This window comes from Physella acuta, unplaced genomic scaffold (assembly GCF_028476545.2).
Source record: "Physella acuta isolate Inbredline_101_S28 unplaced genomic scaffold, ASM2847654v3 ptg000432l, whole genome shotgun sequence".
Lineage (NCBI taxonomy): Eukaryota > Metazoa > Mollusca > Gastropoda > Physidae > Physella > Physella acuta.
The window spans coordinates 21,021-46,280 of NW_026731951.1; the positions used below are offsets into that span (position 1 = coordinate 21,021).

Consider the following 25,260-nt stretch of genomic DNA (forward strand, 5'->3'; position numbering starts at 1 on the left):
TTCTTCTCTTTGTTAGGTAGAGCTGTGCTAAACAGCTATATCTTATACAAGCTGAACACTACAGACAAGCCTGTACTCTCAAGGTACAACTTCATCATTTCTGTTTTGGAGAGCCTGTCCTCTAATTTCACACCAGCAAAAATTATTCGTCGCAAACGGACAAGGGAGGAAATATCAACCACCAGAAATGATGTTGAGTCCCCAGTGCCTTCTGCTTCCAGTCATCCACTTGATGGCCATGACTTAGTGAAACTGCCAGTGGGCAAAAAAAGACAGTGTGTTGCAGGTCATTCTGCAAGAGTCAGAAGTGGGTGGGAGTGTTCTGGCTGCAATGTTGGACTGTGTCCGGAATGCTTTGCCAAGTATCATTGGACCCTGTAGCTACTACTATTTGTTATTTCTTTCAAGGATATATATGTACTTGTTTCTTTTGGTACTTTGTTTTTTATATTGTGGTGTTTTTTTTTAATTTATGTGTACTTTATTCAAGGCATTAAAATTATTTGTGATGATGTAAAAAATGGTTTGTATTTAATTTTCTTACATTTTTACAATTGTGTTTTTATGTTTATAGGTTATGTATTATCATATTCTTTATTATTTAAGCTTTCCATTAATATATGGGGTAATTGGTCTAAAATATATAGCTCACACTTAAATATGGTAAAATTACAAGAGCGTATCAAATTTTGTAAACAAAGCAATTTTGATCCCATTTTTTAATGCACTTCCTGGAAACCAGCTGAGCGCTTTAAGGGAAGTTAGTGTTTTCACACACACACATACACACACACGGACACGGTTGCAAAGTCCAGTTTTTCCGACTTGATTACGCGTAGAACGCCGACATTTTGATCAATCTATATTCAACTTTTCTTCCCGATTAAGGGGATATGCTCCGTTTTTTATTTTATTTTTACAGTTTAAGATCTAAAGCCTTTTGAATACTTTTGAAATATTTGGCACATTAAACTAAGCAAAGAAATGATTGATAACAATTTTGGTTGTCATGGAAACTCGAAAAATCCTCAGCCGTTTTGAATTTTTCGGTACTTTTAAAAGCGCTAAAACTTTTTACTTTATCGTTTACGAAGTATAGAGATAGTTTTATAATCGTGCAAATAAAAAAAAATCAAGATGTTTGCAAATCTCGACGTTTTACACCTCTGTGAGTCGGAAAACATAGTTTTGCAATCTTGTCCTATGTCGGTATGTATGTATGTGTCTGTAACCCCGATAACTTGAGTACCGTTACAGCTATGTTTATGAAATTTCAATTTTAAGTATTATATCAAATTTGTAGATAAGTATCGATTTTTCAGCGATTTCTGATAACCGGTAGTGGCCCTTTTTATAATTTCAATTTTTCAAAAGACTATAACTTGAGTACTATTTCAGTTAGATAAATGAAATTTAACATAAGCAAAAACTTTACTTCTCTGCCTTCTATAAAATTTTAGGTTATTTCCGTTGACCGGAAGTAGTAATTTACGCTATTTCCGATTTCTCATAAAACGCGTGTGAATTTATAAAGTACTAATAATATTCTGCACAATTATACACATTTTATTTGGCCTTCACTTGGTGTGTAATTCTTTTATCTACGAGATTCTATTCTATTTTTAAAAGTTTTAGTAGTTAATAATGGATTAAAAATCATGTCTATATCGTGATGTGCCATCTCCCGTAGTTTCATAAAAGAGTATCCGAGAAAGTTTCGGGTAGATCATTCCCGGTTTATTTATTTATCCATTTATAGAAATCAAATTTCTACGGCTTATAAATCAGTATATATTTAAACTTTTGTCACGACAACTCATTGAAAGAGCTACTTGTCAGAAAAAAAACAGCAAAAAGGAAACAAAAAGTAGGTCACGGAAATACAACATCTGTGTAATTTGTAAAGCCCATTGTGAGCTTTGGATGTTCAAGAGATAATGGAGAATACGATTATCAAATACATGAGAAATACATAGTTTCAATTAAATAAATACAATATAAGTACGGATATAAAACCATTCGTAGGGAAATTTTAAGATTGCAGGAGAAAACACGTTATTTAATAGGGCATAAACATTGTATTTTAAACACATTTTTTTTCATTCTAGTTTTATTTTCTTTTCAAATGAATTATCGGCCTATATATTTGTACTCTAATATTCATTTTGAAAAAAAAAATTATAAAATAATTATTAGTCAAAACGCTATGTGATTTACTAAAAGTTTAACGGCATTAGTGACAAAGCAAAGAAATAACTAAACAGCTAAACATCTAACTTATGGGACGCTTTGGGACGCTTGAAATAAACTTGCTAAAATTTGTTTAAAAATAGTTAAAACACAAATTATGTTTCATTGTATTTTAAAATTGTTAGACTATTGTATTTGTGTTTGTTTTGTGAAAACTTTTAATTTAGCAAAATATTATAGCGCCGGTTTTGCAAGGTATGTAAAAATGGCGGAAAAGAGAAAACAAGTGCACAGGAAAATGCATATGTTTTAAAATATTAACATTTTAAGTGCACAATACATTTAAAACTTGTAGCAGTACCATATTTTTTCTGATAAAAATTTAAGAGTAACAATTTAAAAAAAACAACACTTTTTATATTAAGTATACAACAAGCGTCACATAAGTGGGATACTAACAACCAATGGTAGAAGAACGCGTAGGGGTGTCAGAAAAAAATTGCCATATCCGTGAAAAATCTGTAAATGGGTCAAAACTGACCAGTTGTATTTCCATATTTAATCTTTCTATTTTATGTGAAAAATAGAGGGTAATTTCAACAACGATTTTAGGGCACTTACTCTCTGTACATCAGGCTTATTTTTGCATGCTCATAGATAAATGGTCATACAGTATAGAAAAACTGTCATTTTGACTCATAACCCTGGACCAAGGCAAAAAAGTGACTGCGAATTATCTTTATACGAGCTATATTTATTAAAAAACTTTTGCTGAACGATACCCCTTGATATTTTTTCAGGTGCTAGAAGAACGCCAGGGGTGTCACAAAAAACCTGGCATATCTGGGATAACTTCCGAAAGTGGTCAAAACTTAACGTTTCAGAAAAATAAAGAAGAAAGGATTTCACATTAGTATTTAACAGTCGTAATTTTGGAAAGCGTAGACAGCGGTGTCGACGTCAACTTTGAGCGTGTACATAGGGCTATTCGCAAAAAAATACATCACATATGATCAAACTATAGTATGTTTTACAATATGCATAATTGAACATTATTAACAAAAACAAAAAAGAAAAGGAATTATTTTAAATATACATAATTTCAAAGCTCGAAACATAAGAAAATAAGAACTAAAAACGTATAACTGTCTAAAGGTTAACGACGTAGGCGATAATCGAGTTGGCTAAGCCTTTTGCTCTGACATTCAAGCGATTTCAATAAATATTTAATACGAGCCGACCCGCGGCGTATCATACGCCGCTAATCATACGCCGCCATTTTTGTTGTTTTATTTTCTACTTTTCAGTAATTCATAATTTGTGAATTCGACAGTACCACTGCTGTCACTGAAAATATTTGCTTTCAAAGAATATCAGTAAGTCGTTAAGAACGATACCCCCCCTCCTTTCCCCCAACCCCTACCCCCCCCCCCCCCCATCCCCCCCCCCGGTGAACGTAGCCTACTGTTAGCTACCTCCCCTAAGTTAAAAATCGTTTCAAACTAAATTATCTGCCCCTAACAGCCGTCACTAAACCCGGCTCTACCATTGTAAACATTTAGCGTGAACCAAAGCTCACCAAACTTCCTTGAGAGGAAGAGAGGGAACTGCAAGGCGCGCTTACAGCTTGCTTTCTAACGTCACCAAGATAAGAATTATATATATATATATATATATATATATATATATATATATATATATATATATATATATATGATAATATATCATTTTAGAAGATATCTCTTAAAATATAAAAAAGACCATTCATGGATTGATCACAATAACACATTTTTTAAGAGTGAGGACAATACGCGGTAAGTATAAAAGTATTGGAGTATGAAATTTGTTTGTGTGTAAATAAATGATGTGTAGCGGATATGATAGTCATGCGGCATAAAAGTTCGTGAGGATTTAGTGTATGATGTTCGCTGGTATGAGAAAAAAAAAGTCTCGTCATGTTGTTAAAGCAAAAAAAAATACTTTCGTCATGGTTGTGAAATCGTTACTATAGTAACTGCTTTAAGGTTGGCCAAAGATGTATATTAATTATCAATAACTTGTACTGCCAAATTAGTAAGGTTTAATAGTATTTTAAATAATTCCTATTGTAAGATCCCAAGTGCACGAGCAAAAAAATCCGACTATAACATCCAGAAGTTACGTAACATTTGGCATAAACTTTTATTTCAAAACTGCATTTTTTTGGGCGTCTGATAAATGAAAGTTTATAATTTTTGCCTGTTCTTTGGCTATGCCGGCACCAACTGGATGAAAAATTTACTGTGAACAGTAAGTTTTTAAGATATTACCTCAGCTGCGCTCTAAATGTACATGACTTACCCTCATCACATAAGCTTCCATTTTTACCAACAACACAACTGTTACAGGTACCAATAACATTGTTACACAGTTGGTTTGTGCAGTTGGTGCTACATCTTTGTATACAGTTCTGGCCGTAAAAAGTGTCGTTACAGTCTGATGGTGTTCAGTAAAATGTAATAAATTACATATTTCTTTTCATAATTAAATACGAAAACGTAATTGAGATTTCACAAAAATGTACTTTTAAGATGGATAGTGAATTAAATGTTTTAAACTGTGTATATAATTTATTTTTGTTTTTGTAATTAAAATAGAATTGAAAAAAAATTGAACACTGATAGTTTGCTAAATATATTTGGCTGAAAAAGAAGCACATTATATAATGAATAGTAAATGTAACGTACATGCATGGAACATTATTATGTTGTACATTACTTTACACATGTTTAAATTAAACATATTTTAAAACGGATGATTGTTCCAACGGCAATGTTTACGTTTATCTCACCTTGATCACAAAACGCTCCTTGTTTTCCAGGAGAACAACTGTAACATATACCATTGACGTGATCACATAGCTGGTTTGTACAGTTTTTGCTGCATCTTTGTGTACAGTTAAGTCCAAAATAAGTGTCACTACATTCTGTTAGGCAAAAAAAAGATCGTTTACACAGCTTTTGGGCTGCATGATATTGCATTTTTAAACAACGAACTTCAAAGTATAGCATAAATCGTGCGCCGCGAGGGGTGGTTAAGAAAGTGTGTAAAAGCTGTGAATGATTAAATATTAAACCAATACTAAAACACTAAAACTGGACTCTTTTAAAAATAATAACACATTAGTCTATTGCAATGATTAAAAAAACCAGGAAAGTACAGTGTAAAATAAATAATTATTTACCGTTTAAAGAAAATGCACCTATTAAAAAAAGGAAACTACCTCTAAATTCATAACCATTATATTTTATGAACACAGAGACATAAATGGTAAACATGTTTTAAACGTTCGTCTTAATAGCGCAAAAGAAATTCAAAATATTTCGAACATGGTGAACCAATAAACTTTATACATAATGCTTATCATCATCTCCATCATTATTCTTTGGACACTTAGAAAAGGGACATAACCACTATTCTCCATTGTATTCGGTTGTGTGCGATCCCTCCAAGCTGCGCCCACTTCATTCACGCTGCTTATGATTCACTGACAGCTGATCATTTCCATGTTTGTTGTTTGGGCCTGCATACTTTTCTTGTTCGTTGGTGATTCTAATCCACAATCTGTCTGATGATGTTGTTGGTTGGTTCATGCAGTGTGTCTCCAAATCATCCCCATTTGCGCCTTTGTATTTTTTTGCCATTAGTATCTTACCAGTTTTCCCCACAGTTTATCACTGTTAAGTTTTTCAGGCAACCTTATGTTTGAAGGCATCCGTTTGTGAAAGTCTGAGGTTTTTTATAATGATCTGTTTTACTCTTAACGTTACAGAAAAATAAAGAAGAAAGAATTTCACGTTGGTATTTAACAGTCGTAATTTTGGAAAGCGTAGACAGCGGTGTCGACGTCAACTTTGAGCGTGTACATAGGGCTATTCGTAAAAATATACAGCACATGTGATCAAACTATAGTACGTTTTACAATATGCATAATTGAACATTATTTAAAAAAAAGAGAAAAGGAATTACTTTAAATATACATAATTTCAAAGCTCGAAACATAAGAAAATAACAACTAAAACGTGTAACTGTCTAAAGATTAACGACGTAGGCGCTAATCTAGTTGGGCTAAGCCGTTTGCTCTGACATTCACGCAATTTCAATAAATATTTAACACGAGCCGACCCGCGGCGTATCGTACGCCGCTAATCATACGCCGCTATTTAGTTGTTTTATTTTCTACTCTTCAGTAATTCATAATTTGTGAATTCGACAGTACCACTGCTGTCACTGAAAATATTTGCTTTCAAAGAATATCAGTAAGTCGTTCAGAACGATACCCCCCCCTTTCCCCCAACCCCTAACACCCCCGGTCCCCCCCCCCTGAAAATAGCCTACTATTAGCTACCTCCCCTAAGTTAAAAATCGTTTCAAACTAAATTATCTGCCCCTAACAGCCGTCACTAAACCCGGCTCTACCATTGTAACCATTTAGCGTGAACCAAAGCTCACCAAACTTCCTTGAGAGGAAGAGAGGGAACTGCAAGGCGCGCTTACATCTTGCTTTCTAACGTCTCCAAGAAGAGAATTATATATATAGATGATAATATATCATTTTAGAAGATATCTCTTAAAATATAAAAAAGACCATTCATGGATTGATCACAATAACACATTTTTTAAGAGTGAGGACAATACGCGGTAAGTATAAAAGTATTGGAGTATGACATTTTTTTGTGTGTAAATAAATGATGTGTAGCGGATATGATAGTCATGCGGCATAAAAGTTCGTGAGGATTTAGTGTATGATGTTCGCTGGTATGAGAAAAAAAAAGTCTCGTCATGTTGTTAAAGCAAAAAAAATACTTTCGTCATGGTTGTGAAATCGTAACTATAGTAACTGCTTTAAGGTTGGCCAAAGATGTATATTAATTATCAATAACTTGCACTGCCAAATTAGTAAGGTTTAATAGTATTTTAAATAATTTCTATTGTAAGATCCGAAGTGCACGAGCAAAAAAATCCGACTATAATATCCAGAAGTTACGTAACATTTGGCATAAACTTTTATTTCAAAACTGCATTTTTTTGGGCGTCTGATAAATGAAAGTTTATAATTTTTGCCTGTTCTTTGGCTATGCCGGCACCAACTGGATGAAAAATTTACTGTGAACAGTATGTTTTTAAGATATTACCTCAGCTGCGCTCTAAATGTACATGACTTACCCTCATCACATAAGCTTCCATTTTTACCAACAACACAACTGTTACAGGTACCAATAACATTGTTACACAGTTGGTTTGTGCAGTTGGTGCTACATCTTTGTATACAGTTCTGGCCGTAAAAGGTGTCGTTACAGTCTGATGGTGTTCAGTAAAATGTAATAAATTACATATTTCTTTTCATAATTAAATACGAAAACGTAATTGAGATTTCACAAAAATGTACTTTTAAGATGGATAGTGAATTAAATGTTTTAAACTGTGTATATAATTTATTTTTGTTTTTGTAATTAAAATAGAATTGAAAAAAAAATTGAACACTGATAGTTTGCTAAATATATTTGGCTAAAAAAGAAGCACATTATATAATGAATAGTAAATGTAACGTACATGCATGGAACATTATTAAGTTGTACATTACTTTACACATGTTTAAATTAAACATATTTTAAAACGGATGATTGTTCCAACGGCAATGTTTACGTTTATCTCACCTTGATCACAAAACGCTCCTTGTTTTCCAGGAGAACAACTGTAACATATACCATTGACGTGATCACATAGCTGGTTTGTACAGTTTTTGCTGCATCTTTGTGTACAGTTAAGTCCAAAATAAGTGTCACTACATTCTGTTAGGCAAAAAAAAGATCGTTTACACAGCTTTTGGGCTGCATGATATTGCATTTTTAAACAACGAACTTCAAAGTATAGCATAAATCGTGCGCCGCGAGGGGTGGTTAAGAAAGTGTGTAAAAGCTGTGAATGATTAAATATTAAACCAATACTAAAACACTAAAACTGGACTCTTTTAAAAATAATAACACATTAGTCTATTGCAATGATTAAAAAAACCAGGAAAGTACAGTGTAAAATAAATAATTATTTACCGTTTAAAGAAAATGCACCTATTAAAAAAAGGAAACTACCTCTAAATTCATAACCATTATATTTTATGAACACAGAGACATAAATGGTAAACATGTTTTAAACGTTCGTGTTAATAGCGCAAAAGAAATTCAAAATATTTCGAACATGGTGAACCAATAAACTTTATACATAATGCTTATCATCATCTCCATCATTATTCTTTGGACACTTAGAAAAGGGACATAACCACTATTCTCCATTGTATTCGGTTGTGTGCGATCCCTCCAAGCTGCGCCCACTTCATTCACGCTGCTTATGATTCACTGACAGCTGATCATTTCCATGTTTGTTGTTTGGGCCTGCATACTTTTCTTGTTCGTTGGTGATTCTAATCAACAATCTGTCTGATGATGTTGTTGGTTGGTTCATGCAGTGTGTCTCCAAATCATCCCCATTTGCGCCTTTGTATTTTTTTGCCATTAGTATCTTACCAGTTTTCCCCACAGTTTATCACTGTTAAGTTTTTCAGGCAACCTTATGTTTGAAGGCATCCGTTTGTGAAAGTCTGAGGTTTTTTATAATGATTTGTTTTACTCTTAACGTTACAGAAAAATAAAGAAGAAAGAATTTCACGTTGGTATTTAACAGTCGTAATTTTGGAAAGCGTAGACAGCGGTGTCGACGTCAACTTTGAGCGTGTACATAGGGCTATTCGTAAAAATATACAGCACATGTGATCAAACTATAGTACGTTTTACAATATGCATAATTGAACATTATTTAAAAAAAGAGAAAAGGAATTACTTTAAATATACATAATTTCAAAGCTCGAAACATAAGAAAATAACAACTAAAACGTGTAACTGTCTAAAGATTAACGACGTAGGCGCTAATCTAGTTGGGCTAAGCCGTTTGCTCTGACATTCACGCAATTTCAATAAATATTTAACACGAGCCGACCCGCGGCGTATCGTACGCCGCTAATCATACGCCGCTATTTAGTTGTTTTATTTTCTACTTTTCAGTAATTCATAATTTGTGAATTCGACAGTACCACTGCTGTCACTGAAAATATTTGCTTTCAAAGAATATCAGTAAGTCGTTCAGAACGATACCCCCCCCCCTTTCCCCCAACCCCTAACACCCCCGGTCCCCCCCCCTGAAAATAGCCTACTATTAGCTACCTCCCCTAAGTTAAAAATCGTTTCAAACTAAATTATCTGCCCCTAACAGCCGTCACTAAACCCGGCTCTACCATTGTAAACATTTAGCGTGAACCAAAGCTCACCAAACTTCCTTGAGAGGAAGAGAGGGAACTGCAAGGCGCGCTTACATCTTGCTTTCTAACGTCTCCAAGAAGAGAATTATATATATAGATGATAATATATCATTTTAGAAGATATCTCTTAAAATATAAAAAAGACCATTCATGGATTGATCACAATAACACATTTTTTAAGAGTGAGGACAATACGCGGTAAGTATAAAAGTATTGGAGTATGAAATTTTTTTGTGTGTAAATAAATGATGTGTAGCGGATATGATAGTCATGCGGCATAAAAGTTCGTGAGGATTTAGTGTATGATGTTCGCTGGTATGAGAAAAAAAAAGTCTCGTCATGTTGTTAAAGCAAAAAAAATACTTTCGTCATGGTTGTGAAATCGTAACTATAGTAACTGCTTTAAGGTTGGCCAAAGATGTATATTAATTATCAATAACTTGCACTGCCAAATTAGTAAGGTTTAATAGTATTTTAAATAATTCCTATTGTAAGATCCGAAGTGCACGAGCAAAAAAATCCGACTATAATATCCAGAAGTTACGTAACATTTGGCATAAACTTTTATTTCAAAACTGCATTTTTTTGGGCGTCTGATAAATGAAAGTTTATAATTTTTGCCTGTTCTTTGGCTATGCCGGCACCAACTGGATGAAAAATTTACTGTGAACAGTATGTTTTTAAGATATTACCTCAGCTGCGCTCTAAATGTACATGACTTACCCTCATCACATAAGCTTCCATTTTTACCAACAACACAACTGTTACAGGTACCAATAACATTGTTACACAGTTGGTTTGTGCAGTTGGTGCTACATCTTTGTATACAGTTCTGGCCGTAAAAGGTGTCGTTACAGTCTGATGGTGTTCAGTAAAATGTAATAAATTACATATTTCTTTTCATAATTAAATACGAAAACGTAATTGAGATTTCACAAAAATGTACTTTTAAGATGGATAGTGAATTAAATGTTTTAAACTGTGTATATAATTTATTTTTGTTTTTGTAATTAAAATAGAATTGAAAAAAAAATTGAACACTGATAGTTTGCTAAATATATTTGGCTGAAAAAGAAGCACATTATATAATGAATAGTAAATGTAACGTACATGCATGGAACATTATTATGTTGTACATTACTTTACACATGTTTAAATTAAACATATTTTAAAACGGATGATTGTTCCAACGGCAATGTTTACGTTTATCTCACCTTGATCACAAAACGCTCCTTGTTTTCCAGGAGAACAACTGTAACATATACCATTGACGTGATCACATAGCTGGTTTGTACAGTTTTTGCTGCATCTTTGTGTACAGTTAAGTCCAAAATAAGTGTCACTACATTCTGTTAGGCAAAAAAAAAGATCGTTTACACAGCTTTTGGGCTGCATGATATTGCATTTTTAAACAACGAACTTCAAAGTATAGCATAAATCGTGCGCCGCGAGGGGTGGTTAAGAAAGTGTGTAAAAGCTGTGAATGATTAAATATTAAACCAATACTAAAACACTAAAACTGGACTCTTTTAAAAATAATAACACATTAGTCTATTGCAATGATTAAAAAAACCAGGAAAGTACAGTGTAAAATAAATAATTATTTACCGTTTAAAGAAAATGCACCTATTAAAAAAAGGAAACTACCTCTAAATTCATAACCATTATATTTTATGAACACAGAGACATAAATGGTAAACATGTTTTAAACGTTCGTGTTAATAGCGCAAAAGAAATTCAAAATATTTCGAACATGGTGAACCAATAAACTTTATACATAATGCTTATCATCATCTCCATCATTATTCTTTGGACACTTAGAAAAGGGACATAACCACTATTCTCCATTGTACTCGGTTGTGTGCGATCCCTCCAAGCTGCGCCCACTTCATTCACGCTGCTTATGATTCACTGACAGCTGATCATTTCCATGTTTGTTGTTTGGGCCTGCATACTTTTCTTGTTCGTTGGTGATTCTAATCCACAATCTGTCTGATGATGTTGTTGGTTAGTTCATGCAGTGTGTCTCCAAATCATCCCCATTTGCGCCTCGTTATTTTTTTGCCATTAGTATCTTACCAGTTTTCCCCACAGTTTATCACTGTTAAGTTTTTCAGGCAACCTTATGTTTGAAGGCATCCGTTTGTGAAAGTCTGAGGTTTTTTATAATGATTTGCTTTACTCTTAACGTTACAGAAAAATAAAGAAGAAAGAATTTCACGTTGGTATTTAACAGTCGTAATTTTGGAAAGCGTAGACAGCGGTGTCGACGTCAACTTTGAGCGTGTACATAGGGCTATTCGTAAAATTATACAGCACATGTGATCAAACTATAGTACGTTTTACAATATGCATAATTGAACATTATTTAAAAAAAGAGAAAAGGAATTACTTTCAATATACATAATTTCAAAGCTCGAAACATAAGAAAATAACAACTAAAACGTGTAACTGTCTAAAGATTAACGACGTAGGCGCTAATCTAGTTGGGCTAAGCCGTTTGCTCTGACATTCACGCAATTTCAATAAATATTTAACACGAGCCGACCCGCGGCGTATCGTACGCCGCTAATCATACGCCGCTATTTAGTTGTTTTATTTTCTACTTTTCAGTAATTCATAATTTGTGAATTCGACAGTACCACTGCTGTCACTGAAAATATTTGCTTTAAAAGACTATCAGTAAGTCGTTAAGGAGGATAACCCCCCCCCTTTCCCCAACCCCTAACACCCTCGCCCCCCCCCCCCCGTGAAAGTAGCCTACTCTTAGCTACCTCCCCTAAGTTAAAAATCGTTTCAAACTAAATTATCTGCCCCTAACAACCGTCACTAAACCCGGCTCTACCATTGTAAACATTTAGCGTGAACCAAAGCTCACCAAACTTCCTTGAGATGAAGAGAGGGAACTGCAAGGCGCGCTTACATCTTGCTTTCTAACGTTTCCAAGAAGAGAATTATATATATAGATGATAATATACCATTTTAGAAGATATCTCTTAAAATATAAAAAAGACCATTCATGGATTGATCACAATAACACATTTTTTAAGAGTGAGGACAATACGCGGTAAGTATAAAAGTATTGGAGTGTGAAGTTTTTTTTTTGTGTAAATAAATGATGTGTAGCGGATATGATAGTCATGGGCATAAAAGTTCGTGACGATTTAGTGTATGATGTTCGCGGGTATGAGAAAAAAAAAGTCTCGTCATGTTGTTAAAGCAAAAAAAAAAAATACTTTCGTCATGGTTGTGAAATCGTTACTATAGTAACTGCTTTAAGGTTGGCCAAAGATGTATATTAATTATCAATAACTTGTACTGCCAAATTAGTAAGGTTTAATAGTATTTTAAATAATTCCTATTGTAAGATCCGAAGTGCACGAGCAAAAAAATCCGACTATAATATCCAGAAGTTACGTAACATTTGGCATAAACTTTTATTTCAAAACTGCATTTTTTTGGGCGTCTGATAAATGAAAGTTTATAATTTTTGCCTGTTCTTTGGCTATGCCGGCACCAACTGGATGAAAAATTTACTGTGAACAGTATGTTTTTAAGATATTACCTCAGCTGCGCTCTAAATGTACATGACTTACCCTCATCACATAAGCTTCCATTTTTACCAACAACACAACTGTTACAGGTACCAATAACATTGTTACACAGTTGGTTTGTGCAGTTGGTGCTACATCTTTGTATACAGTTCTGGCCGTAAAAGGTGTCGTTACAGTCTGATGGTGTTAAGTAAAATGTAATAAATTACATATTTCTTTTCATAATTGAATACGAAAACGTAATTAAGCGTTTACAAAAATGTACTTTTAAGATGAATAGAGAATTAAATGTTTTAAAAAGTGTATATAATTTATTTTTGTTTCTGTAATTAAAATGGAATTTAAAACAAATTGAACACTGATAGTTTGCTAAATATATTTGGCTAAAAAAAGAAGCACATTATATAATAAATAGTAAATGTAACGTACATGCATGGAACATTATTAAGTTGTACATTACTTTACACATGTTTAAATTAAACATATTTTAAAACGGATGATTGTTCCAACGGCAATGTTTACGTTTATCTCACCTTGATCACAAAACGCTCCTTGTTTTCCAGGAGAACAACTGTAACATATACCATTGACGTGATCACATAGCTGGTTTGTACAGTTTTTGCTGCATCTTTGTGTACAGTTAAGTCCAAAATAAGTGTCACTACATTCTGTTAGGCAAAAAAAAAGATCGTTTACACAGCTTTTGGGCTGCATGATATTGCATTTTTAAACAACGAACTTCAAAGTATAGCATAAATCGTGCGCCGCGAGGGGTGGTTAAGAAAGTGTGTAAAAGCTGTGAATGATTAAATATTAAACCAATACTAAAACACTAAAACTGGACTCTTTTAAAAATAATAACACATTAGTCTATTGCAATGATTAAAAAACCCAGGAAAGTACAGTGTAAAATAAATAATTATTTACCGTTTAAAGGAAATGCACCTATTAAAAAAAGGAAACTACCTCTAAATTCATAACCATTATATTTTATGAACACAGAGACATAAATGGTAAACATGTTTTAAACGTTCGTCTTAATAGCGCAAAAGAAATTCAAAATATTTCGAACATGGTGAACAAGTAAACTTTATACATAATGCTTATCATCATCTCCATCATTATTCTTTGGACACTTAGAAAAGGGACATAACCACTATTCTCCATTGTACTCGGTTGTGTGCGATCCCTCCAAGCTGCGCCCACTTCATTCACGCTGCTTATGATTCACTGACAGCTGATCATTTCCATGTTTGTTGTTTGGGCCTGCATACTTTTCTTGTTCGTTGGTGATTCTAATCCACAATCTGTCTGATGATGTTGTTGGTTAGTTCATGCAGTGTGTCTCCAAATCATCCCCATTTGCGCCTTTGTATTTTTTTGCCATCAGTATCTTACCAGTTTTCCCCACAGTTTATCACTGTTAAGTTTTTCAGGCAACCTTATGTTTGAAGGCATCCGTTTGTGAAAGTCTGAGGTTTTTTATAATGATCTGTTTTACTCTTAACGTTACAGAAAAATAAAGAAGAAAGAATTTCACGTTGGTATTTAACAGTCGTAATTTTGGAAAGCGTAGACAGCGGTGTCGACGTCAACTTTGAGCGTGTACATAGGGCTATTCGTAAAAATATACAGCACATGTGATCAAACTATAGTACGTTTTACAATATGCATAATTGAACATTATTTAAAAAAAAAGAAAAGGAATTACTTTAAATATACATAATTTCAAAGCTCGAAACATAAGAAAATAACAACTAAAACGTGTAACTGTCTAAAGATTAACGACGTAGGCGCTAATCTAGTTGGGCTAAGCCGTTTGCTCTGACATTCGCGCAATTTCAATAAATATTTAACACGAGCCGACCCGCGGCGTATCGTACGCCGCTAATCATACGCCGCTATTTAGTTGTTTTATTTTCTACTTTTCAGTAATTCATAATTTGTGAATTCGACAGTACCACTGCTGTCACTGAAAATAATTGCTTTAAAAGACTATCAGTAAGTCGTTAAGGAGGATAACCCCCCCATTCCCCCAACCCCTAACACCCCCGGTCCCCCCCCCCCGTGAAAATAGCCTACTCTTAGCTACCTCCCCTAAGTTAAAAATCGTTTCAAACTAAATTATCTGCCCCTAACAACCGTCACTAAACCCGGCTCTACCATTGTAAACATTTAGCGTGAACCAAAGCTCACCAAACTTCCTGTAGAGGAAGAGAGGGAACTGCAAGGCGCGCTTACAGTTTGCTTTCTAACGTCTCCAAGAAGAGAATTATATATATAGATAATAATATACCATTTTAGAAGATATCTCTTAAAATATAAAAAAAGACCATTCATGGATTGATTACAATAACACATTTTTTTTTAAGAGTGAGGACAATACGCGGTAAGTATAAAAGTATTGGAGTATGAAATTTTTTTGTGTGTAAATAAATGATGTGTAGCGGATATGATAGTCATGCGGCATAAAAGTTCGTGAGGATTTAGTGTATGATGTTCGATGGTATGAGAGAAAAAAAGTCTCGTCATGTTGTTAAAGCAAAAAAAAAAAATACTTTCGTCATGGTTGTGAAATCGTTACTATAGTAACTGCTTTAAGGTTGGCCAAAGATGTATATTAATTATCAATAACTTATACTGCCAAATTAGTAAGGTTTAATAGTATTTTAAATAATTCCTATTGTAAGATCCGAAGTGCACGAGCAAAAAAATCCAACTATAATATCCAGAAGTTACGTAACATTTGGCATAAACTTTTATTTCAAAACTGCATTTTTTTGGGCGTCTGATAAATGAAAGTTTATAATTTTTGCCTGTTCTTTGGCTATGCCGGCACCAACTGGATGAAAAATTTACTGTGAACAGTATGTTTTTAAGATATTACCTCAGCTGCGCTCTAAATGTACATGACTTACCCTCATCACATAAGCTTCCATTTTTACCAACAACACAACTGTTACAGGTACCAATAACATTGTTACACAGTTGGTTTGTGCAGTTGGTGCTACATCTTTGTATACAGTTCTGGCCGTAAAAGGTGTCGTTACAGTCTGATGGTGTTCAGTAAAATGTAATAAATTACATATTTCTTTTCATAATTAAATACGAAAATGTAATTGAGATTTCACAAAAATGTACTTTTAAGATGGATAGTGAATTAAATGTTTTAAACTGTGTATATAATTAATTTTTTTTTTGTAATTAAAATGGAATTTAAAAAAAATTGAACACTGATAGTTTGCTAAATATATTTGGCTAAAAAAGAAGCACATTATATAATGAATAGTAAATGTAACGTACATGCATGGAACATTATTAAGTTGTACATTACTTTACACATGTTTAAATTAAACATATTTTAAAACGGATGATTGTTCCAACGGCAATGTTTACGTTTATCTCACCTTGATCACAAAACGCTCCTTGTTTTCCAGGAGAACAACTGTAACATATACCATTGACTTGATCACATAGCTGGTTTGTACAGTTTTTGCTGCATCTTTGTGTACAGTTAAGACCAAAATAAGTGTCACTACATTCTGTTAGGCAAAAAAAGAAGATCGTTTACACAGCTTTTGGGCTGCATGATATTGCATTTTTAAACAACGAACTTCAAAGTATAGCATAATTCGTGCGCCGCGAGGGGTGGTTAAGAAAGTGTGTAAAAGCTGTGAATGATTAAATATTAAACCAATACTAAAACACTAAAACTGGACTCTTTTAAAAATAATAACACATTAGTCTATTGCAATGATTAAAAAAACCAGGAAAGTACAGTGTAAAATAAATAATTATTTACCGTTTAAAGAAAATGCACCTATTAAAAAAAGGAAACTACCTCTAAATTCATAACCATTATATTTTATGAACACAGAGATATAAATGGAAAACATGTTTTAAACGTTCGTCTTAATAGCGCAAAAGAAATTCAAAATATTTCGAACATGGTGAACAAGTAAACTTTATACATAATGCTTATCATCATCTCCATCATTATTCTTTGGACACTTAGCAAAGGGACATAACCACTATTCTCCATTGTACTCGGTTGTGTGCGATCCCTCCAAGCTGCGCCCACTTCATTCACGCTGCTTATGATTCACTGACAGCTGATCATTTCCATGTTTGTTGTTTGGGCCTGCATACTTTTCTTGTCCGTTGGTGATTCTAATCCACAATCTGTCGGATAATGTTGTTGGTTGGTTCATGCAGTGTGTCTCCAAATCATCCCCATTTGCGCCTTTGTATTTTTTTGCCATTAGTATCTTACCAGTTTTCCCCACATTTTATCACTGTTAAGTTTTACATGCAACCTTATGTTTGAAGGCATACGTTTGTGAAAGTCTGAGGTTTTTTATAATGATTTGTTTTACTCTTAACGTTACAGAAAAATAAAGAAGAAAGAATTTCACGTTGGTATTTAACAGTCGTAATTTTGGAAAGCGTAGACAGCGGTGTCGACGTCAACTTTGAGCGTGTACATAGGGCTATTCGTAAAAATATACAGCACATGTGATCAAACTATAGTACGTTTTACAATATGCATAATTGAACATTATTTAAAAAAAAAGAAAAGGAATTACTTTCAATATACATAATTTCAAAGCTCGAAACATAAGAAAATAACAACTAAAACGTGTAACTGTCTAAAGATTAACGACGTAGGCGCTAATCTAGTTGGGCTAAGCCGTTTGCTCTGACATTCACGCAATTTCAATAAATATTTAACACGAGCCGACCCGCGGCGTATCGTACGCCGCTAATCATACGCCGCTATTTAGTTGTTTTATTTTCTAGATTTCAGTAATTCATAATTTGTGAATTCGACAGTACCACTGCTGTCACTGAAAATATTTGCTTTAAAAGACTATCAATAAGTCGTTAAGGAGGATAACCCCCCCTTTCCCCCAACCCCTAACACCCCTGCCCCCCCCCCCTCGTGAAAGTAGCCTAATCTTAGCTACCTCCCCTAAGTTAAAAATCGTTTCAAACTAAATTATCTGCCCCTAACAGCCGTCACTAAACCCGGCTCTACCATTGTAAACATTTAGCGTGAACCAAAGATCACCAAACTTCCTTGAGAGGAAGAGAGGGAACTGCAAGGCGCGCTTACAGCTTGCTTTCTAACGTCTCCAAGAAGAGAATTATATATATAGATGATAATATATCATTTTAGAAGATATCTCTTAAAATATAAAAAAAGACCATTCATGGATTGATCACAATAACACATTTTTTAAGAGTGAGGACAATACGTGGTAAGTATAAAAGTATTGGAGTATGAAAATTTTTTGTGTGTATAAAAATGATGTGTAGCGGATATGATAGTCATGCGGCATAAAAGTTCGTGAGGATTTAGCGTATGATGTTCGCTGGTATGAGAAAAAAAAAGTCTCGTCATGTTGTTAAAGCAAAAAAAATACTTTCGTCATGGTTGTGAAATCGTTACTATAGTAACTGCTTTAAGGTTGGCCATATATGTATATTAATTATCAATAAGTAAGGTTTAATAGTATCTATATATATAATTCTCTTCTGGGGGCCGTTAGAAAACAAGCTGCAAGCGCGCGCCTTGCAGTCCCCTCTCTTCTTCTCTATCGCTACCATCCCCCCACCCCCCCCCCCCCCCCTCTAACATGGTCAGATGAGTTGTAGTTAACGCTAAATGTTTAGTTTGGTGACGGCTAATTAGGGGCAGATAATTCAGTTTGAAACTATTATAAACTTAGTGGAGGTAACTAAGAGGAGGGGGGGGGGGGGGATGGGGGTTTAGTGTTTTAAAGCAAATATTTTCAGGGGCAGCATTGGTACTGTCGAATTCACAAATTATGAATTACTGAAAAGCAGAAAAAACAACTAAATAGCGGCGTATGATACGCAGCGGGTCTGCTCGTATAATATAAGCGGGCTGTGTCTGTCCTTCTGTCATCGCTATAGATTTTGGAATCATAAAAGTAAACATCGCACCATACAGTGCTTTTCAGTGCGTCGAAGCATCTTATTATATGTAATAGAGTATGGTTTGTTTATATAACGACATAGAGCTATTTTATAATTGCCACTCTTTTTTACTCTTTTGTATAACGTAAAGAAAATATTAAATACACGCACATTGCTAAAACATATTAAAAAGATCAATGTCAAATATCATTTTCGTTTTTATTCCTAGAAAAAATGGATACATTTTCATAAAGTTGGTCGAAAAAACTAATTAATTCAATTTTTTGTTGTAATTTTTGCAAGGGAGGTAATTTGAAAATATATTTAACTCATCAATAATTTAAGTTAACCCATATTCTGCTAGCGTCCCACTTATTGGACGCTTGTAAAAAAATGCCAAAATTTACTACAAACTAGTTAAAACACAAATTATGTTTCATTGTATTTGAAAATGGTTAGATTATTGAATGTGTGTGTTTTGTGAAAAAAAATTAATTTAGAAAAATGTTATAGTGCCGGATTTGCAGGACTTGTCAAAATGGCGGAAAAAAAGAAAACATGCGCACAGGAAAATGCATATCTTCTAAAATATTAACATTTTAAGTGCAAAATACATTTTAAACTTGTAGCAGTACCATATTTCTATCTGCTAAAAATTTAAGAATAACAATTTTTTTACTACTTCGTTATATCAAATGTACAACAAGCGTCCCATAAGTGGGACGCTAGCAACGAATGGCCCCATGTAGATTGTTACACAAACGTCACATTTATTGGACACTAGCGAGAAACACAGATGCAGATGTTTTTGTTAAATGGTTATTTATGGTAAAACAATTGTTGACTTTGATAACTGCTGACTTTGGGGTGTTAAGTAATATTTATAGATATTTATTTATGACCTTGACCTATATTTTTGCAGATTGTTATACAAACGTCACATTTATTGGACACTAATGAGAAACAGAGATGTAAATATTTATGTTAAATGGTTATTTATGGTGAAACAATTGTTGACTGTGTTAACTGTTGACTTTGGGGTGTTAAGTAGTATTTATAGATATTTAATTATGACCTTGACTTATATTTACACTATATTTACAAATATAAAAATTGCAAATATCGAAAAACTTACATTTTATTTGTAAGTTTTCAGAATTACACTAACTGAAGTATTTAATACCATTGAATCCAAACTAATTTAGTACTGCTGTAAATGTACTAGCGCGTGACATTAAAATTATAACAAACCAGAATAATAACAATGGTCACGATTCAGGTGAAACGATTGAGTCATGGGGGTTGGTTAACACTCTTCATAAAACAGAGCTCAAGCTACATATAGCAGAAATGTGAATTACCTGTGTACAGTTGTCATGCCCCAGTAATATTTACCTCCAAAGGTTCCCGATACCAGTTTTACTTTGTTAACTTTTAAAGGAGATTCCTGGTGTTAGATTGGGAGCTGTTCGCATAGTAAGTTGCATTCGTGGATGAGAGCCATGAACACTCAATACAAGCCCCCAGAGACGGATCTTTGCGTTAAAAATAAGATATCTGATGTCCTAATGTACGCCTGTGAGGAGGTGGGGAATAGCGAGGGTAACAAAAAAGAAAATGGCTGGATGACATCTGGGACTGGACCGGATCGTCTTTTGCAAATTCACTGAGGGCAGAGTTTCTTTCAGGCATCATTTCGGAGGAGGGGGGGGGGGGGGGCTCTGCCCCAGAACAAAATGGAATTTATATACAAAACATACTTTTACCAATGTCCACCCTTCCCCTGAAATTTAAGTACCCCCCACCTGAAAATTTCAAGTACGCCCCCAAAAAATCAATTATTTATATTACAGTTTCGATAAATAAAACAATATTTGTGATCATGTGTGTATAATTAGATGTACTAGTCACAGCTTTACTTATTTCCAAGTGTTGTTCACTTTGATGGATGCTAGATTGAAAGAAAACTAGAATTTTGAACATAATTTCTGCATTTTAGACCATGGTATGGCTAACCCAACTGATCATTATCAGTATTTTTTGCTGTCCTAAACAATTTTATCATTGGTCTAACAATACAAAATCAGAATACAGCTTAATTTTTGCTTGAGTAGTCATATTTCGTGATAAATGATTTTATTTTTCAATAAATGTACATGGGGCCGTTCGTTGCTAGCGTCCCATTTATGGGACGTTTTTTAAAAAAATCGATATTTAAAAAAGTATTGATTTAAAAAAAAAAAAATCCATAGTCATTCCTTCATTCAGTGCCCAAAAGCTAAACCATATAAAAAAATTATAAAAATTTGAGACCTTGGGATAATATGGGTTAATTTTTTTTAATTACTACCGCATTGATTATTATATGTTAAGGTTCATAATTAAAAGAGAAAAATGTTAAGATATATTTATATTATTTATTGTTTTCTAATTAGTCTATGATTTCTCAAAAATAACTATCTTTTTGCTTTTGTTTTTCGGTGTTATGAAAACAGATGGTGAAATTAGACTTTTTGAGAATGATGAAAAGGCTCTATCTGTGCGCAGACGTCGGGGAAAACGTGTTTTTAATATTCCACTCACTCTCAATAATTTAAGTTAATTTTTTTTATTACTACCACATTTATTGTTATATGTTAAGGTTCATAAGTGAAATAGAAAAATGTTAAGATTATTTATATTATTTTCTAATTAGTCTATGAACTCTCAAAATCACTATTTTTTGTTTTTTCTTTTCGGTGTTAACAGATGGTGAAATTTTAGAATTATAATATAGAGAATGCTGGAAAGGCTCTCTCTGGGCGCGGACACTTGGGAAAAGCGTGTTTTTCGGTGGTGATTCTAATTACATTGCCAATGTGTTTTCTTAGAACCATAAAAGTAAACACCACTTGCCGTACATTTATTTGCATCGCATTGTTTTATTGTAAGTTATGGAGTAGGATCTATTTATGTGACTTAAACTTTTAATGCTGGAGTCTCTCTTTGGGCGTGGACGCCTAAAAAAGCGTGTTGTTTGGTAGTGATTATAATGTTGTGGTTGTGTTGTGGTTGCGTTGTGGTTGTGTTGTGGTTGTGTTGTGGTAGTGTTGTAGTTGTGTTGTGGTTGTGTTGTGGTTGTGTTGTGTTGTAGTTGTGTTGTGGTTGTGGTGTGGTTGTGGTGTGGTTGTGGTGTGGTTGTGTTGTGTTGTGGTTGTGTTGTAGTTTTGTTGTGTTTTGTTTGTGTTTGTGTTGGTGTTGTGGTTGTGTTGTGTTTTGTTTGTGTTTGTATTGTGGTTGTGTTGTGGTTGTGTTGTATTGTGGTTGTGTTGTAGTTTTGTTGTGTTTTGTTTGTGTTTGTGTTTGTTTTGTGGATGTGTTGTGTTTTGTTTGTGTTTGTGTTGTGGTTGTGTTGTGGTTGTGTTGTATTGTGGTTGTGTTGGGGTTGTGTTGTGGTTGTGTTGTGGTTTTGTTGTGGTTTTGTTTGTGTTTGTGTTGTGTTTTTGTTTGTTTTGTTTTGTTCCAAAGTTGGTACATTTGTGCTGTGTTGTGGTTGTGTTGGGGTTGTGTTGTGGTTGTGTTGTGGTTTTGTTGTGGTTTTGTTTGTGTTTGTGTTGTGTTTTTGTTTGTTTTGTTCTGTTCCAAAGTTGGTACATTTGTGTTGTGTTGTGGTTGTGTTGGGGTTGTGTTGTGTTTGTGTTGTGGTTTTGTTTGTTTTGTTCTGTTCCAAAGTTGGTACATTTTAAAAAGATTAAACCGTGGTGGAGCAATGGATGCAGCTAGTTACTTTTAATCAAAGACAGGTGAAGTAACAAAAGGCATCTTTATTCGGGAATGGGAATTCCCGCAGGTTATTATTTGTGCCTTTTTTTGCGCATTAATTTTGTCTGTCCTTTTTTTGCGCACGAAGGGGAATTCGTTTTTGTTGGTCGCACCACAAAGGTCTTTTATAGATACTTGCACCAAACTACAAGAAGATATACCATTTGATATAGATCTAATACTAGACGTCCCCGATTGTGTTGTGTTGTGTATGTATTGTGTTGTGTTGTGTTGTGGTTGGCTTTGCGTTTGTATTTGGTTTGTTTTCGTTTGCTTTTTTCGTTTGTTTTTTCTTTGTGTTTGTATTGGTGTTTGTGGTTGTGGTTGGGTTTGTTGTTAGGTTTTTGTTTTCATTTGTAGTTGTAATTGTGTTTGCGTTATGTTTGCGTTTTTTTTTGTTTTGGGTGGTTGTGGTTAGGATGGGCAATGCCGTGTAAATGATGATTACTAAACACACAGGTAATGGTATTTAACAGAAAGTTTTTTCACAGAGGCCAGAGCAGGGCCTGGCCGGGACATCTAGTATATATATATATATATATATATATATATATATATATATATATATATATATATATATATATATATATATATATATATATATATATATATATATATATATATCTTTCTATGCCTACAGCCCACCGGGTAATCTTTTACGCCACTGCTAAAACCACAAATAATTTAAATTGTGTATTATATATATATATATATATATATATATATATATATATATATATATATATATATATTTATATATATATATATATATTTAAGTGTATGACTTACCACCATAAGTCTCCACCTCACACAACGTGAGGATATCTGTAGTATTTACAATAAAATAAGACACGGGTGTTGATGGTGTAGTTGTTGTCACGTAGTAAACAGTGATGTTTTTGTCAAGAGTAGTGTCATGGTAATAGAAGATGGTATCATTTGTTGAGTTATAGCTTGTTAAAGTGAATCCACTGAGACGTTGACGGTAGTTGTAGTTAATGCCATTATCATCTGAAACCCATAATCGGTCTGGTTAAAACTAAAGCTATTTTTAATAATTGCTGTTAAAAAGCCAACGAATTTATATTATACAATATCATTTACCTCTATTATATAGCAGATATCTGTTAAGATAAACTGGTTTTTTAAATGTTAAAATCCAAGATCCAGGCACGTCTGGTAGAGTGTGTGCACATGAGTAGTCAAGTAACAAATCACCACTTGTATTCCCGTCTACAGCTCGAGAAGAATCAAATGTTATATTTTTCTCTATCCAATTGCTTGATTGCCAGGTTGATTGCTTTAGGGCAACATTACGACCTAAAGATTTGTCGAACAAATAATATGTTATGATTGGACATAATCTTAATAAACTGGGAGTGATCTCCCCTAAACTTTCTCGAATATTCTAATATAACACTACGGAGGCAACTCAGAATATCGACATGATTTGTAATCCATTTTTAATTACTTAAACTTTTTATAATAGAATAGAATTGCGTAAAAATAAAAGCGTTAAACTACTACTTCGTGTCGACGGAAATTAATCAAAATTTGAACGGAGGCAGTGAATTAGATATTTACTTACATGTGAAATTCCATTTATCTATCTGAAATAGTACTCAAATTATAGGCTTTTGAAAAATTCAAATTAGAAAACGTTCCACTTCCGTTTTTATGCTATTTGTTTCAGTACTTTAATTTGACTTATTTGGTTGCCTAATTTATTTTTTATGAAATAATGAACATTTTTTCGAAATTAATTAGCTGTCTCATCAAACTATTCCGCACTATTAGACACGCGTCTTCACGTTCATTAGGTGTGCTATGGTTTTTAGTCAAGCAACTACATTTCAATAAAAAATGTAAGTACTGAAAAATATTCATAAAAAACTTTTTTAATAACAAGCTTTTATGTACTAATGCACTAAAAAGTAGAAAATAAATGAGTCTTTTTTAAATATATAGTACGTAAAAGCTAGAAATTAAAATGCTTTTTTGGAATTTTTTTACAAACTTTTATTTAACTTGCTTCCTCTTTCATAATCCTGTCAGATCTTAGCGATAGAGCGAAATTTCGGGCACTTTTAACAAATCAATTTCTTTCAAATTCGGCACATGGGGCAAGAACCGATGACAATGCAATGTGACATTAATGTTGACTTCTTTAGAAGACTATATATTTTTTTTTAAAGAATTAATTAAAATTTTAATAAAAATGTTAAAACAATACTGTATGTTATAATATACACACACACATTTATGTATATATATATATATATATATATATATATATATATATATATATATATATATATATATATGTATATATATATATAAGCGGCTAGGTAGTGTGTCAGTCCTTCCGTCATCGCTATAGATTTTGGAACCATAAAAGTAAAAATCGCTCCATGCAGTGCTTTT

General features: G+C 33.5%; 1 protein-coding gene across 1 annotated transcript; it reads right to left on the bottom strand.

Annotated features, from left to right (window-relative positions):
• Positions 1-4,376: 4,376 nt before the first annotated feature.
• LOC131942905 (uncharacterized) lies at positions 4,377-23,645 on the bottom strand. The gene is made up of 12 exons (XM_059302871.1): positions 23,626-23,645; positions 16,500-16,634; positions 16,011-16,145; positions 13,626-13,760; positions 13,135-13,269; positions 10,753-10,887; positions 10,262-10,396; positions 7,887-8,021; positions 7,396-7,530; positions 5,021-5,155; positions 4,531-4,665; positions 4,377-4,400 (listed from the first exon to the last, which is right to left on the bottom strand). Exons 1-12 carry the CDS (start codon positions 23,629-23,631, stop codon positions 4,377-4,379), a joined length of 1,380 nt encoding a protein of 459 aa, XP_059158854.1. The 5' UTR covers positions 23,632-23,645.
• Positions 23,646-25,260: the final 1,615 nt, after the last annotated feature.

Coding starts and splice junctions, on each gene's coding strand:
- LOC131942905 (XM_059302871.1), bottom strand. Junction 16,146..16,499: donor AGGAGCGTTTTGTGATCAAG/GTGAGATAAACG, acceptor GAACACCATCAG/ACTGTAACGACACCTTTTAC. Junction 5,156..7,395: donor TGGAAGCTTATGTGATGAGG/GTAAGTCATGTA, acceptor TTTGCCTAACAG/AATGTAGTGACACTTATTTT.